Source organism: Rhinolophus sinicus, chromosome 17, assembly GCF_057876585.1.
Source record: "Rhinolophus sinicus isolate RSI-liver-muscle chromosome 17, RSI-T2T, whole genome shotgun sequence".
NCBI lineage: Eukaryota > Metazoa > Chordata > Mammalia > Chiroptera > Rhinolophidae > Rhinolophus > Rhinolophus sinicus.
In genome coordinates this window covers 144,503,378-144,520,963 of record NC_142517.1, presented here as the reverse complement: position 1 = coordinate 144,520,963, position 17,586 = coordinate 144,503,378, and the positions used below count along the sequence as shown (strand labels likewise).

Below are 17,586 nucleotides of genomic sequence, written 5' to 3'. Positions count from 1 at the left end.
AATTTCAATTTTACTTAAAATATGGTATTTTACATAAAAGATTTCATCAGAATATGCATGAGTTTAGGTGAAATAAAATGTATGCTTTTGTTTCTAGTTTTTGCTTTCACATTTCGGTATTTAAAACTTGGGGAAACCATGCATAGCAGCCAAGAGAATATGTTAATATGGAAAAAAATGATCTTACATAATGAACTTACATAATATGTCACTGCCCTTCAGGGTCTGAAATGTTATCATCTTTGCAAACATTCAGTCTGAAATTGTGCTGTATTTCAGAACTTATTTTATGAATCAACAAATCCAGTGATGTTAAATTTTTTTTTTCCCAATTTTCTCTTAAAATACTACACAGAATTTTCATGGGTTGGTGACCTCCAACGTGACTGCAGATTTCTCATTATAGAGCTGGCCATGCTACCAAGTTTCTCGTGCATTTCAAATAGCTGGCTTCCTGAATAATTATGGAGATCTTCTGATTCCAACTGAAGAGCAAGTGCACTGATCTGTGCCACCAGGTTTTTAGATAACGGAGTTTCTAAAGCAACAGGATCAATCAAGTCTAAAAGAGAAAAAAAGCACAATGAAATCTATTTCAGACAAAACTGAAATCAAAATATCTCCTTTTAAGTTAATAGCAAGTTTAAGTGCCTAGGTTTGAAATTAAGAATGCAGGCTGAGGTATGACTCTCCGCTTCTCAAAAGAACAAACAGGCGATGGAAAAATGGACCTCGGCTTATTCTGTCTTTAAAGAAAACACCAGATTGCTTAATTTTTATTAAAAGCATAACTGGAACACAGTATTTAGTTCATATCCTTATTTGAGACCTTAATATGGAATAAAAGTTGACAATGAGAGAAAGCAACTAGACATACTTGAAGTCAAATCAATTGTTCTTTCATACTTGGCAACTAGCACAAAAAAAACCCCACAAAACTTGTCAAATTCACAAGGCATGGTCAAATTAAAACTAAAATTATAGTAACAAAATATTTCAAGAAAGTCAGCTTATCTTATAAATAAAATTATCCCACTTTGCTAAAATATACCTGAGACAAGTCTTTCTTCATCAGAAGAGAGAGATTTTTCTAATCCATTTATTGTTTTTTCAGAAATATCAAAAACTGGAATCTCTTCTAGTCCACGAGACTTCACCTTGATTATACATTCAGGCCAGTAAAAACAAAATCAACAAATTGAAAGTTATTCTTAATAGGACTAACAGTACTATCACCAGAAAACAATCTGACAAAGCCTATCACATTATTAGCTTAGCTAATACTGCTAAGAAACTATGTTCTAACAACACACAAAAAACTACATGTGAACCTTGAAAACATCATGCTCACTGAAAGCTAGTCACAAGAGACCACAGGTTATATGACCCCCCTTTTGTGAAATGTCCACAATAGGCAAATCTATAGAGAAGGATTAGTGACTGCCTGGGGGGTACAAATAGGAGTGACTGCTAATGAATATAAGGGTTTCTTTCTGAAGTGATAAAAATGCTCCAAAATCAGACCATGGTGGTGGTTGTATAACTTTATGAATACACTAAAAAAGCTCTTAATTGTGTGCTGGGGACGCGGGGGCGGGGGAGAAGTGGTCAATTTTATGGTATATGGATGCCCCAGTAAAGCAATTTTTAAAAAATTTAAATTTCAGGGATAATTCCCAGGGCCCATGAACTACAGAAAATACTTCAGAAACAAAATTCTTGATTATGGGACTGAAAATTATTAACGTAGTTTTTGAGTTGTTTAAAACTAGTAAATGTTTTTAAAGATTACAAATAAATTAATAAATCTAGGACTTTCAAGACTACAGCAGAAGTCTTTGGTACTCAGTAGTTAGCAAATTTCTGTCTCAAAAATCTAATATGGAATGCTGGTTTTCATCCTGAACATACCCTATTTTTCATTTACTAACAATTTTGCATAATGTCACTGGATACATAAAGGGTCTCTGAATGGGTTTCAGGAGTCTGTAAACCCTTTTGAAATTATATACAAAATTTTCAATGTGTATTTTTATGGGGGGAAGATCTTGGCTTTTATCAGCAACTTTGAAAACATCAATGACCCAAAATGTTTATGTGCAAAAAGGTGACAGAAAGAACAAGTAAAAAAATCAGTCATAGTTGTGTTGAATATCAAAATCAAAATACTGTTAATTACAAATCTACATTTTGGTAAATGTTTCGATTTGAAGATCAGGATTTTAAGAATAGCAGCCAGAAAACAAATCGCCAGTTTGGTACAAATGAAAGAGAAGGGGGTAGAACAGAATTCAGATGCCCTGCACAGGAATAGTAAAAAATAAATGAGCAAACTTTTTTGTGGAATTATAGTATGATCTTCTCAGTTGCTCTTGGCTGTGAGGGAAGGAAAAACAAGACGCCATAAAATGGGCTGTTAAATATGAACAGTTTAAGAACAAACTTCTGTAACTGTATTGCTAGATCATTTATAGTCAGGCACCCCTTAATGATGAGGGTGCCTTCTGAGAAATGCGTTAGGCAATTCTGTCGTCGTGCAAACATGGTAAGAGTGCAGTTACACAAACCTAGATGGTACGTAGAGCCCACTACACACCTAGGCTGTATGGCATAGCCTACTACTCCTAGGCTACAAGCCTGTAAGCGTGTTACTGTGAAACAACACAAGATTACATCAAGCACAAGGGGAAATGATGCAATCAAGATATGTGGCAAATGTGGGACATAGGAGGCTGCTGACCTAACACAGCACACTGTTTTACAGCAATATTTTTAATAAGTAGGAAGAGTACACTCTAAAATAACAGTAAAGTTTAATGTAGTAAATACGTAAGTCAGTAACAGTCTATTGCCATTATCAAGTATCATGTACTATACATAAAGGTATGTGCTACACTGTTACATGACCGGTAGCACGGTGGGTTTGTTCACACCTGTGAAACCACCACACGTGACTAACACACTGCTACATCACCATGTGACAGGAACTTTTCAGCTCCATTATAATCATATGGGACCACCGCTGTGCATGCAGTCTTTTGCTGATGGAAATGTCATTATGTGGCGCATGGTTTGTACTTATGCATGATCTGTAACTGACAACTAAGTCTTTACCTGCTGCTCATGATATAGTCTGAGAGCCTTTTTTACATTGGACACTTTTGGAGAACGGATAGGAAGAGTTTTTATTTCAGACGCTGTAAGGGTACTCAGATCACCAATTGTTCTTATGTTCTTGGCTCTAATGAGTTGTCCCAGTCCTCTTGCCCTAAACAGACAATGAGAGGAAAAGGCAGAATGTCATCATATAGTTTTATACTATTTATTCTATTTGTGAGGGCCTATCCAGTTGCATTTCCTGATTTAAGTCCAATCATAACTGAATTTATATAGGACCACCTAGCCCAGTCCGAGGACAGGCACACATTTAATCTAATGTAAAACTAGAAATCTGAATCTGATATGTATGCCTGGTCTAAACTATGGCACTGGAATCAAGCTAAGCTCAGCGTGTGCCCCATGCTTCACTGACAATACGACTTATAAGCTGTGTGACTGGTAGATTAACTTTTGTAAACTTCATCTTATAAAGTAAAATAATACTACTGCTCATTACAGGGTTTATATTATGATTAAATTAAGATATCTATGCAAAGAGTTCAGCACAAAACCTGGCAAATAAGCACACAATTATCTTAGCCATTATGATAAATGCTTCTTATTACCCATATCTGGCCCATCTTCTCAGCTGAATTTTTATTTATTTCTAAACTAAAATATGTGCGAAAGTCATATAAGCAACCCTAAATATGAAAACCTTGCTCATTCAGTCCTCTGTAATAAGAGTAAGCCAGAAAGAAGCCTTAATAAAAACTTACCACATGTTTGATGTAATCTGAGGTAAAATGATATCGACTGGTGCCACACAGTTCACCAAAGCTGGGTAAACACTTTCTGTTGGGCATACTCCAGATTCTTTAGCCATTTCTGCAATCTTACAATAAATTTCAAAAGTCGTTAAATAGAGGTCACCTGACTAAACATGGAAGAAAAAGAAAGCTGCGTGAAAATTAAATCACTTCTTACTAAGCACTTCTTTGAGCTCTTAAATTTAGGGCTACGTGATCCTGGGGACAGAAATCCTTTGCTTGAAGTGATATTATGCTAGACAGAAGAAAGGAGAGAGAAAAAAACTCAGAACCCTAGATAACTATATTTTTACAACTTTATTTTCACAACTTAAGACGCAACAATTTTTTAAATTTTCAGAAAAATCTAAAATGTAATGTACTACCTAATCAATTACTTACTGGATCGTCACTTTGTCTTACCATCTCTTTTCATGTCTGTTTACCAAGAAGCAGACAGAAGAACAATATATCCAAACCAAAGAAGTTTTGTTTCTTAAATTGTTAATTTTAAGACAAACTATGCAATACAATTCTGTGTCTGCATACATATATGTGCGTTTTAAAGCCTACAGCTTACCTTAGATTGTGCAGTAGGTGAAGTTTTAACACTTTTGACTATGGGAGAACTATTTGAAGAATGGGCCCTAACAACCAGACACCGCCTATCAATGTCATCTGCCAATCCTGCTTGATATATTGGATCTGCAAAGGAGACACGGCGAACCTGAAAACACAGGTCATGGTTTTATTGAACAGAATTAAAATTTTTCAAAATGATACTATAAAAAATCAAAACCACAATGAGCTATCACCTCACACCTGTCAGAATGGCTACCATAAAAAAACCAAAACCCCAACAAATAACCTGGTGGGAATGTGGAGAAAAGGGACCCCTCATCCACTGTTGGTGGGATTGCAAACTGGTGTAGCTACTATGGAAAACAGTATGTAGATTCTTCAAAAAAAAATTAAGAACAGAGCTGTCATATGACCCAGCAATACTACTTCTGGGTATTTATCTGAAGAAAACAAAAACACTAACTTTTCTGCACCCCTACATTCACTGCAGCATTATTTACAATAGCCAAGATATGTAAGCAACCTAGGTGTCCACTGAGAGATGGATGGATGAAAAAGATGTGGTGTATATATGAGGTGTGATAAAAAACAACAGTGAATGCTGAGTGCCATCCAACGGAAAGGCAGGAAACTTCAATACGGGAAGCGGCTCACTGAACCTTAGTGAGTGTGTGACAAGAGAAAACTTGTTTGGTACAGCCAGTTGGTTGTGAGCTACAGTTAAGAGAGGGTGTGTTTCAAAGTGTGCCGTAAACCATCTCCATCATGACAACACTCCGTGTCACACATCGCTTCTGGTATACGGCAATTTCTGTCAAATAAAAACCTTACGGTGTGTCCTCATCCACCGTGTTCACCGGATCTGGCACCGTGAAGCTTCCGGCTCTTCCCCAAAGTCAAAATGACCATGGAAGGTAAACATTTTGAATCGATTCAGGACATTGAGGCAGCCACAACAGCGCAACTAAAGACACTCACGAAAGAGGACTTTCAGAACTGCTTCAGAAAGTGGCAAGAATGATGGGGTGTGTTTGAAGCGAGGGGAGTATTTTAAGGGGGATTAATGGCAGTGTCTTTTACTGTAATAATTTTTTAAATTTAAACATTCACTGTATGTTTTGATCACACCTCATGTACAGAAATGGAATATTACTCAGCAATAAAAAATAATGAAACCTTGCCATCTGCAACAATATGGATGGACCTTGGGGGTATTATGCTAAGTGAAACAAGTCAGACAAAAAAAAGATAAAGACAAATACTGTAAGATTTCACTTACTTATGGAATCTAACAAAACAAAACAAATCAGAAACAGACCCACAAATACAGACAACAAGCTGATGGTTGCCAAAGGGAAGAAGAAAGGGAGGAATGACTGAAAAGAAAATTTTTTTATAAATATGTATTAAGAAATGAAAAGTATGCTATGTAGTTCATAGAACTAATAGAAAGGTTGGTAGGCCAAGCTTGGGGAAGGCATGGGGAATGAAAACAAAGTATAACCAACACATTCTATCTTCATAAACTTTTCAAGAACGTCTATGGCCTACATAATTAAACTTAAGACTTTTTTAAAAAAACAGTAAGATCCTCAAAACAAAAGCAAAAAACCAAAAAGGCTCAAGAGGTGTCAAGTCTTTCCAAGGACTAATCTCTGAGTTCTCAGTATAAGAATTTTTGGTATATCCCTGGGAAATCTTCACAATGTGCTTGCTAAAGGCAAAATTAAGTGTCAGTATCATATTTATATATACATTTGTGTATATAAACACATGTGGTTTACGGTAAAATGGTAGGTTTAATTTCAGTTAGGTTAAGAAATGCCCATATCATACCTTTTCAGAACATCTACTTTGCTACATACAGGACAAGTTGAGCTTTGTAAGCACATGTAACTTTTCCTTTTTTTATTTATTCAGTCAACAAATTATTCGCAAGTTACAGGACAAGGAGGTAAAGGAGATATATAATCCATATTTATAAACTAAAGGAGTTATACTCTAAAGATGGGAAAATAATTATAAATGGAATCACATCCAGAAATTGATGAAGGCGGTGCCCAGGGAGATTTTTTATTAAACAAGGCTGGGATATAAGAGTTTATATAAACACTTAAATGTAAAACAGACAGCTTAATGTCGTAAGACACAGTAAGTGCGAACTAAAACTGATTATCAGATTCAAATCTGTTTCCCCAACAGTGTTCATGGTGTGTAAAGACCTTTAGTTTACTGCCCTCAAATAAAAGGAATATGTGTACCTAAATTAGAGGGCTGCAGTCTCAACACCCTTCTGCCTGTCTTTTTCGCTAGCTGCTATGGTAAATATTCAAAACGAGTAGTCATGTAAGTCTAATCTTCTGTCATTCACCAGATTTCACTACATGGCCAAAATATTCCAATTAAACACGGATCATTAATAACTCAGCTTCAAACCCCTACCTTGTTAACAGGTGATGAGATCTCATCCTCTTGGGGTCTTTTTAGTCCCCTCTTTAAAATGCTGCTGGATGGAGAAGTCAAAGGAGACCAGACGCAGCGTGTCTGCATGCCACTAGGACTGTCATTTGCTGACAAAAGCAAAGGATTGAATTCACTGAGTTTTTGAGGAGATGCATTATTGTCTTCTGCTATCAGTTCCGAGACAGCCATTTCAGATGTCAGAGATTGTGATGCTTCCTCCACTTTCTCTGATGTACAGTGAACTTCCTGTAAAATTTCAGCATCATTTCCCATTTTCATTTGATTGTCATCTAATTTTGCTTCTTCAGGTTTACTAAGTACGTTTGTTTCAGCTTTATTAGATTGAACCTTTCCTTCTTCAGTGCTCATTTCAAGTGTGTCAGGAGCAAAGCTGTCAATTGCTGAATCCGTTCTGTTTGTTGTGGCTTCCTCAGGCTTACATGCTTCGGTGGTCAAGTTCCCATCCTCTATTTCATTGACATGGTCAATGTCAGCATTCACCTCACCAATCACTCTTTCTTCACAATTTTCCACTTCAGCATTCATTTCAGATGAGCCTGCATCAGATCCATCATTTCCTCCATGTGGTCCCGCAACTGAAACTTCATTCTGAGCTCTTATTTTCACAGGCGTGGCACTGTCAGCCTGACCAATAGCTAAACTAAATTCCTCAGTTATTGCGTCTTCGGTATTCAGTACGTCAGCCTTATCTGCTTCAGATTCATCACTTCTTTCACTGTTTTCCTCTGTTACCGCTTCCTCAAAAATGCTAGTTTTGGCACTCGCTTGTTCAGAGAAGCTAGCTTCAGATTTAACATGTTCTACATCCAATTTCATAGCTTCTACTTCTGGAGTGCAATCTTTTACTTCACATGCATCTGCTTCAACATTAATAATGTTTCCTGTAATTACTTCCTTCATTGGGACAGCCTCTGACTTTTCTTCTTTGGTCTCCAAAGTAGAACATTCCAGTGAAATGTCTTTGGAATCATCTAAACATGGGCCAACAGTTTTACATTTTTTATTGGCTGGCTCTTGGCTTTTAATAGACATTCCTTCCTCAGAATCTCTATCAAAAGTCTCTGCCTCAAAATTTGCTATTTCAGAAGGAACAGAGTGTTGAGTATTTTCTTTCAACTCAGTTTCAGATACAATGAATGAATCATTAGTATCATTCTCCTCCTTGAGACCCAAATGAAAATTCACACTGTGATGTTCACTTAGAAGTTTAATCTCAGAGTGCAGATTAGTTTTAGAAGTTTCTGATATAGTTACAGGTGTTTGTACATCTCTCATTTTTGTTTCAGTGACCTTTACATCATAATATTCTATATTCATTAACTCAGTGGATGGCTTTTCCTGAGGTTGTGGTTTTTCTCCACAGCAATCACAGCCTTTAGATCTCCTCACCCTCCTGCTTCTCTTATGCCGGCATTCAGGGTCTTGGGAAGCTTTTTCAGAAAGCAAAGAAATGTCTGAAGTCCCTACTTGTGAGCATTCTCCCACACTGTTGTTTTCTGTAGAATCTCGCTTATGTAATCTCTTATTGGCATTTCTAGTCCTTAGATTTAATTCTGATACAGGAGAATTTGAAAAGGAATGTTCTGCACATTTGTTAGTTTTACTTTTTCCCTCATAAGTATTTGATACATCATCAGAAACTTGCAATAAATCTGAAGACACTGTAGCATCTTGAAGAGCTCCAGTATTACTTTCATCTTTTTCATAAATCTGAGGTTTTATATTTACGTCCACTTCAGAATTTGCTTTATAATCATGTGCCTGATTTTCAGGTTTTACACAATCCTGTTTTACAATTTTCTCCTCTCGATCTTCAGTGTCAACAATGTCGCTGCTTTTGTTTTTCCATTTTCCAGACCTCTTCTTTCTCGAACCTTCTTCTTTTACCTCAGAACTATCAGATTCTGAGTTTTCAATGCTGGAAAGTAAACCCTGGGATGCTCTTCTTGTTTGGTACCGTGTTCGTCCCCTAACTGGTTTCTCGGAGGACTTATCTGCAATGTCCTGGGCACTGTCTCCCTCAGATTTAATATTTTCAAGGTCTGGCTTTCTTCTATTTTGGTCAATTTCAGCATTAGTACTGGTTTCCCCCAAAGTCTTCTCATGTAAAGTATCTTTCTCAATTAAATTTTCCTGTACAGTTTGCTCCGAAGTCAGTTTTTGCTTAGGTAACACATCATCTTTTACGTGCAATGGACTTTTCTGAAGAGTCTTTTCTTCTTCCTTACGTCTTTCCTTTTTTTGATGATTATTTTCTTTATCTTGGCTATCAGTAGTAGGCTCTGCTATTTCTGAACGTCGCCTTAAAGATCGTCTAAGGGTTTTCTGATTTGGAGTTATCTGAATCTGACTATCCTCATTTATCATTTGATCTGCTGGTATTATGGCTGGGGGTGTATTTTCTTTGGATTCCAAATTACTTCCTATGGTTTTCTCTTCTACAATATTGTTTTCTAATAATACTGTATTTTCAATTGTTGGTTTAAGCACTGTGTCCTCATACTCCACTGTAGGTTCCGAGAGATGAGCCTGATTATCTAATGCACATTCTGTTTGATTAAGCAAACGAGGGGGATTATTTTCTAAGGCTACCGTGCTATCAATAGATTCCTGAGTGCTTTTCTCCTGATCAGATCTCATTAAGAGCTTAGACCTTTTATTCCCTGGTTGTTCAGCTTTACTAGACCTTAGGCCTGATCGCTTATTTCCATGCACTAGTTTTTCAGAGTCAGATTTTGAAGGAGCCACTTCTCTTTTCTTTGCTTTCAGTGGAGTGTCCGTTTTAGTCATGCCTTCTTGGTTATTTTTCACTGTAATAGTTGATGACATATTATTCAAGGGGGACGGACTAAAAGGTCTATTTTCTGAACCATCAAACTTCTCCAAAGTAATAAAGGTTTGCCTTCGACTCGTAGGCTGTGAGGCGGTTCCAGAAACAGTGGCAGTAGACACTGAGCTACTACTGACACCTGAAGTGCTTTCTGTACATTCAGTCTTCATTTTCTTTGATGAAATTAAAGATTTTTCTCTGGCATCGTTAGTACTGCCCGGTATTTCTGGACTGGTTTCAACAGAACCACACACAACATTTGAAAGGGAAGCTTTCTGAAGATGCTCATCCATACCACAGTTATCTGTAACATCTTGAGGAATGGCAATGTCACTCTTCATTTGTTCCACCTGCACAGAAATGTGTACATATACAGATTAACCAGCAAACAAGTCTGACTTTCTGGGGAAATTTTAGTATAAAACGTTAGTAATTCAAACAATAATCACCAACTTTCAAAGGTGGTGGTGGATGCCCATTAAATTGCATTTCTAATGGTAAATATTCAATAAAGCCTAATACATTTAAACACACACAGTGACTACAATTCTGCTAATATCTGCTAGTGAATTAACAGATTACACAATAAAATGAACACAAGAAACTCCAAAATGGAAAGAGATTTTAAAAACCCTGAAATATGAAATAAATATACCTTTAATATCATTTTGGAATCGTCCTCTGATTTTTCAGTTAAACTAGGAATTTCCCTGAAATAAATAAATATAAATTAGAATATTCTTTTCATTAAAAATTAGAAAATCAGTTATTTCAACAGCTTCTATACTTACACAGATTCTTCCTGACTGTACTGAGAAAATAAAGTATCTTGTGAAACATCCAGATTGTTATACATGGCAGGAATATCGCACCTGAAAAATAATTTACAAGTTCAAAGCCTGATATTCCTACAGCGAGAAATTAAAACTCACAATTATACATCTAGTTCTCTCTTAAAATAATATAAAAAATCAAGACTTAGAAATGCTTATTCCCCATGAAACCATCTCTCTTACCTTCCCCTCCCCACACTACCTGAATAAAGGAATAGAGTTTATAAACAACTGGTACGTTACTACACAGCTTCACGTATTATGAAACATAGTTATATACAGTGCACCTTTTTAGCATTAAAATATAATATACAGTATACACAGTATCTTAGTTCTGAACACAAAGTTATAGTTTGTTGTGTGAAATCTAAGTGTGACTACAGAATACCCAATTCAAAATAAAAGGACTATAAACCTTTTTGTTTTGAGTACTTCTTTCTGGTGTTCAGTTAGTACTCTTTCCTTTGCTTCTTTTCCTTCTGGAGGTATAAAGACAAAGTCAGTAGAATTTTCTTCTTCCAAAGGCATTTCATTCTTTGCTTTTGGAGATGAAGAGTCTAGTTTCATCTGCAAATTTTTAAAAAGTAAATGTACATTTGAGTTGCCAAACTATTTTTCCAATACTTCAAAAAACCTCTTTTAGCATACTAGTAAGTTTTCTGATAATAACTAGAAAGTTTTAAGCTCAAATCCATACAATATTCCTGGTTAATAACAATTAGTACACTGTCTCTCACTTTCATTTTGCCTCGAATACTCAGAAAATACAAAATTAGTGCACCTCTTTAAAAAGTAGGCAAGTGTGTGCTTACCAACAAACAAAGCATGGGCAAATACGTTTTTCAGGGCAACACACAGAAATCAAGTGGTTTGGCAGGAGAGTGTATCTGTAGATCTCAAGGTGAAGCATGAAGTAGTCAAGTGTAAATTGCCAAAATAATATGCCCTACATACCAATAACACTGGTATTATAATGTTATTTAGAAATTTTCAGCACGATTATTTGTTTTCATTCTACTTCACCGCTGCTACAAGACTACGCTGGATTATTTTTTTAAAATAACATATTTTTCTTTCATTTTGTCTGGGCCACGGTCTCAAGATTCTAGAATATCCCTAATGGAAGACAGAATTGTCCAAAAATCAGTTAACTGGCAACTAATGAGATACTTAGTTTTAGATTTGAGGTTAAAATAGATTTCTTACCCAGACATTGTTTCTATTCAGTAACCGAAGTTCTAAAATAGTCTCCTCTAATGCTATGCTGTAGCTATTCATATCTAGTTTCCTTCCACCTCAAGGGGGCTGCCGCCTAGAGTAACTATACTTAATGGATGCTAAATATTACAGACTTAACTTTCCTAAGAAGGAATTATCTCCCGTTTCTAGATTTCCGTGCCATCCTAACAGAGTCTTTCCAGACCAAACTCATATATTCTCTTGCAATCCCATCTTTTATTTAGTCTTGTGTAATAGCTTTTTTTCCCCAATTAGAAGTTGTATGTTCTCAAGACACCATACACTTTAATTAATAAAATTATATGAAATAAATTCTGGAAAAACATACTTTGGCTGCTGGTTTCATATATACTTTTGTATCCTTTGGTTGTGTCAAAAAGGAATCTCTTTTTCCATTTGATGTTCTTTCCATGCCACTTATCTTCATATTTAATTGTGAATTTTCTATCTGTTTTAATAAAATAAAACAATTTCATTAAGTGCAAATTGTTCTTTGTATTTCTTCTTTTCATGCTTTGAAAATTCCAACGTAATGAATACTTATTTCAAATTTTTGGTTATTCAAACTTACTACAATCATGTCAAAGAAAGGCACTAATTCAATAACAGCAAATAGGTTTGCTGTCTCCATCATATACAGTAGCTGTTTTGCACCACTTAATTTTACGAATTCTGAAATTTAAGATATACCACATAAATACTATAAAAAAAATGAATCAAATTACTGGATTCAAATGCCCCTCCTATTACTGGAAATAATTCTAAGAAAAATCAAAGCCTTAAATTTTAAACATGAAATACAGCATGCATGATAGAAAATATTAACTGTCATGTTCCTCTCAACATAATATAAGGCTTTTCCAGGCCAAATTACAATGAACGAGTATTGAGAAGCCTATAGATAATTATCTGATAATTTTTATTTTAGCCAAATACCAAAACTAAATATAATTATTGGCTATCTATATAACACCTTTTCTCTTACAGGTTCTAAACAAAAAACAGCTAGATTCAATTTGTTGTTGAAAAAAGTTGCCTAAGGTATTCTACCTCGTGGGTACACAGTATCCGTGCCTTTAGTCCTTAACCTTCAGAGAGTAATCAAGTATCATTAGCCAAAGTAACCTTGGTCAAATGGTGATGTAATAGCAAAGATGTGTTTGTCTGACAGAAAGAAGGATCCAATGGAAAGAAGAAAAAGGGCAGCTCTTCTTAGACATCGACTAGTTAACTACTATTCCTAGTTTATCTAAAGCAACATTTAACCATGTATTTTAATAATTACAGACTTCGCAAAATAATACATGAGGTGAAATAATAGTTCAAAGAAGATCATCAATGTACACGAATCAAAGATTACTTACGTAACAATCTATGGTGAAATCTATTGTTCTTAATTCATAAAAGCATTTTAAGCCAGACAACTGACTATTGGGGAAAATCCTCTTATGAAGCTCCTCTGTTGAGGATGTACTTGCTTATAACTTCAATAAAGCATTCTAAGTTGTTGTCCTTTTAAAAATTACACTGAAATCCAATAAACAAACACCATTCAAAAGTAAAGAAAAAACAACAAACTTACTGAATCTGTATACGGTCCACTGGATTCCTCCAAAATTTCAATATTTTCCAAACCAGGCAACAGGAGCAGAAATTTTTGTTTGGCTTGTCTTAGTATTGGTCTTTTAAAAAATACATAAATATATATACCTTGAGTCAAGCAGTACTGGTGGCTACTGATGATGTTAACAAGAACATTTTAATTCTATTTTAAAGAGGCAAAATACCCAGCTTTAAGACTATTTCTTATTCTACATACACAAAACTGGGAGAAATTACTAGCAATATTTAAAATTTTTGCTAAACTCTTCAGTTCCCAAATTTTCATTTTTAAAAACTTTTCAATTTTCCCCAATTTTTACTATGAAAAATTTCAAGCAACAGTAAACTATTACATTAGGTACCCAAGTGCACATCACCTAGATTTACTAGCCATTAATTTCCTGCCCTTTGCATTTCTTTTATTAAGGATAATTTCAAATTGTTTTTATGTCCCTAAAAGCAAGAGATTACTACTCTAAGGACCAAAGGGTCAAATAGTTTAATAACTACCATGTACTCCAAATAACAATATTTCAACTAAGAAACCCTCTGCAACAATTCCTCATAAGATAAATTTATGTTAAAACCAAAACATGCATGACATGATCACAGTAGAGTAACTGTATAAAAGAGTTTTGTTGTTAGCATACTTTAACTCTTCAGGATAAACCAACACCGTCACTTTAGCAAATGTAGCATTCCAGAACTGAGCACTCTGCTTTCGAATCTGTTTATTCTTGTGCGAAAATATTACGCATAATAATGGGGAGATCTGTTCAAGAAGTTCACTGTCATAAGTTCCAGTGTAGCTGAAGTGTAGACATGCAATAATTTCTCCTAGAAGCTTTTCTAACTAGGAAAAAGGAAAGTTTATTAGGGCAACACTTGGAAATGTTGCTTTTAAAACAGGAAGAAACAGAAGTACAAAACATACTGAATTAAACAACTCACAGAGCGTGTAACTATTTCAATTTTTAAAATTCAAATGGCTTTAAAAAACTCCCATTTATCACCTTAAACATATCCCCCTCTTCATAAACTGACAAATTATCAGTGAGTTTACTTTGATTATTGATTTTACAACCTTATTTCAAGCTTAATTCCCATTAACAGAAAAAATTATATTTTCACATCAATTCTAACACAATTGTGTACACAAGTTGTTCATATAAAACATTGAAACCGTTACCTCATATATAAAGGGATCAGTTATATGAACTTAAAGCAACTTTATTAAATCCTTCTTTAAAAAAACTATCCTTTGAAAAAAGTGAAAACTTTGTTGTGAACCAGCGGAGAAAAGAGTGGTCCAGAGGGTACAGATCAGTGCTTCTCAAAGTGCGGGCCTCAGACCATCGGGAACTTGTCAGAAATGCAAATTCTCAGGCTCCACGCAACTCTGAGGCTAAAGCCTAGAATTTGTTTTAACAAGCTCTCCAGGTGATTCTGGTGCAGACCAAAGTCTGAAGGCCACTGGTATAAAGCACACAAATTTCAGTGCAGGGAAAGCGGTCCAGAGAACCTGATTTCACAGGCCTAGGTTCATCTTCAAACTCTGTGAAAAATAACATTTTCCCCAAACAAACAAAATAGATAAAAAAAACTATTCTTTGTTTCTATGTTATGTTATTAAAACGTCCAATAAAGTTGAAGTTAAAAGTCTTAAAATTAGAATTATATTTAAGAAAGACAAATATTTAAACCAAAAGTATTTTTTTCATCATGAAAGTATGTTTTATCAGTAATTGTCTATTTTTACCTTGTTGTTCATACAACTATACACTTTAGGAACTTCACCAAGCCTAGGAAGAAAAAAACAGAGTACAATTTATGCTTCAGAAAGTTAAACCTGAAAGTATCTTAATGCAGCCATAAAAACAAGACATGTATAGCGATATAAAAAGGTGCCCCAAGACTTAAAAAAACCGTCAAATTGCCAAACAATACAAAGCTCCCTTTAAAAAATGAATCCTAGAAAAACATCTGGAATAGACCATAAAGTATTAATAACAGTTACTTATTTCTGTACCATTTGTAAAAGTATGAATTACTTCTGATGAAGATCAAGAACTATAAAAAAGATTTTGCAAAAAGCTAATAGATTTGAGGTTCTAATTTGTACTTTATAATCTGTTCCCAAAACTTTTTCTGTGAATTTGATTTATACAAGTTCTTTCAAAATGCTTTTAAAAACTATGTTATTTTTCAGGTGACTGTTTTAAGGCACTGCTTGGCTCAATTCAATGTAAATTAATACAAACTTTGGAAGGGTAATTCATAAATTTAAATGTACATACTCTTTGATCCAACAATTTCACTTCTAGGACCTTGTTCTACAGAAATAGTGGCAAATGTGGGCAATGATTTATGTTGTTCAACTGCAATATTATTAGTTATGAGGGAACAGGCTAGAGAAACATACCGTGTCTCCCCAAAAATAAGACCTAGCCGGACCATCAGCTCTAATGCGTCTTTTGCAGCAAAAATTAATATAAGACCCGGTCTTATCTTATATTAATTTTTGCTCCAAGACGCATTAGAGCTGATGGTCCAGCTAGGTCTTATTTTTTGGGGAAACATGGTATATGTACACCAACAGGAATTTGGGTAAAAAGTTTCATGGAACCCTATGCTTATATTAAAGAGAATAAAGCTTCTTAGGTGTATGGTGCAAGCAAGATCTACACAAGTATTTAGTGCAAGCCATACACTTAAGTGCAAAATAATATATCAAGTATGCTTTCATATACATCACACATTTAATAGGTATGTTTGTTTGTATTAACCAGTCTAAAAAGATATGCACAAAACGGGGTTGGACTAGTATGCAAAATAAAATGCTTGCTTCATATTTATGTATTATCCTCTCCACTAAATTGTAAAAAATTACCACCTGTAACAACAAAGCTGATAAGGAAAACAATGCAAGTTTGCTACCTAGATCTAAATTATATTAACTTCAAAACTACTGGGCCCAAGTACTTACTTTGACTTTTTGTAAAATAATGCCAGAGGGCTTGTTAAAGTTGCAAATATTTTTCGGATCATAAAAGGCAAAGAAATATGTCCGAGCACACTGGAAAGAATGCCGAGGACTGAGTTGCCCACAGTGAGGAGAGTATCAGAATGTGCTTCCTTGAGGCTCAGAGTGTGGAAAGAATAGATGACTCTCACAATAAGTTTAAATAAAGAAGCCAATTTCCCTAAGGGCTCTTTCTTCTTTTTGGACCAATCTGAAGATCTCTTCGGTGCTAAGATAAAATTTAAAAAACAGAATTAGAGACAAAAGAAACCTGTTCGGCAGATCTTTAAGAATTCCAGAAAAATGAATCTACTTTCTCTAAGGAATTATAAAATGCATTTAAAATTTTTATTTTATAATCTCAGAATTTCAACAACTAATTTCTAAGAAAGTACTAAATTATATGATAGGTTCCAAAATTAAATTTTAAGTCAGTTTAAGAAATAAGCAACGAAATTACCCTTAGAAATTATTGCTTCCTGGCTCATCAATATAGTATACTGAATCCCCAGAAATAATACTAAATAAGCCAGAGATCCAAGTCCTCATAAAGGATACAAAAAAAGGCCTAGATTTAAAGAAAAAGATGTATCTTAAAAACACTATCAGACTTTTATTTTGTACCCTTCTTAGACTCCATTTCTCTTCAGATACCTGCCTACAGGAATAATTCTGTATTTGTGTTAAGAAAATCATACCCATTCCAAAAATACCTTTGTTTCCCTCAAAGAATCCATTTTTTTTAAGGTAAGGTATATCAGATTTAAGAAAAAACTCTAATTCAGTGCTTGTTAATTAAAAATATCTTGTGGTGAAATGAAAAACAAGTGCTGCTACTATGCTACTAAAAGGAAATCAACTTCCCTCCCTAGAATCGGTTTCACAAACATTAATGTAAGTTGGAAAGGCTGCCCAGAAATTTTGGCCAGGATACTGAGGCTGAGAAGACAGCCAGTGAGTCCAGACTGGTTACATACAAGAAACTGATCAAACGGTTAATATATTGAAGGTAATGGGGACCAGCTTTCTCACTATTACAGAAGGGAGGTAAATACAAAAGAGGGTAAGACTAGAATAAACCATATG

The 17,586-nt window shown here is 34.9% G+C and overlaps 1 protein-coding gene across 5 annotated transcripts in view; it reads right to left on the bottom strand.

Moving 5' to 3' along the window:
• Nucleotides 1-269: 269 nt before the first annotated feature.
• RIF1 (replication timing regulatory factor 1) overlaps nt 270-17,586 on the bottom strand; it is a 43,389-nt gene continuing 26,072 nt past the window's right edge. For 4 of the 5 annotated variants that reach the window (XM_019737457.3, XM_074336160.2, XM_019737454.3 and 1 more), the window contains 15 exons: nt 16,465-16,729; nt 15,238-15,280; nt 14,129-14,331; nt 13,459-13,558; nt 12,205-12,324; nt 11,053-11,204; nt 10,596-10,676; nt 10,460-10,514; nt 6,933-10,154; nt 4,489-4,635; nt 4,087-4,164; nt 3,879-3,994; nt 3,115-3,268; nt 1,052-1,157; nt 270-562 (listed from right to left, as the gene is read on the bottom strand). In XM_019737457.3, the coding sequence (XP_019593016.3) occupies nt 348-562; nt 1,052-1,157; nt 3,115-3,268; nt 3,879-3,994; nt 4,087-4,164; nt 4,489-4,635; nt 6,933-10,154; nt 10,460-10,514; nt 10,596-10,676; nt 11,053-11,204; nt 12,205-12,324; nt 13,459-13,558; nt 14,129-14,331; nt 15,238-15,280; nt 16,465-16,729 (5,057 nt within the window). In that variant the 3' untranslated portion in view covers nt 270-347. The remainder of the gene's footprint in view (nt 563-1,051; nt 1,158-3,114; nt 3,269-3,878; nt 3,995-4,086; nt 4,165-4,488; nt 4,636-6,932; nt 10,155-10,459; nt 10,515-10,595; nt 10,677-11,052; nt 11,205-12,204; nt 12,325-13,458; nt 13,559-14,128; nt 14,332-15,237; nt 15,281-16,464; nt 16,730-17,586) is intronic. The other variant, XM_019737458.3, reaches the window with a different exon arrangement.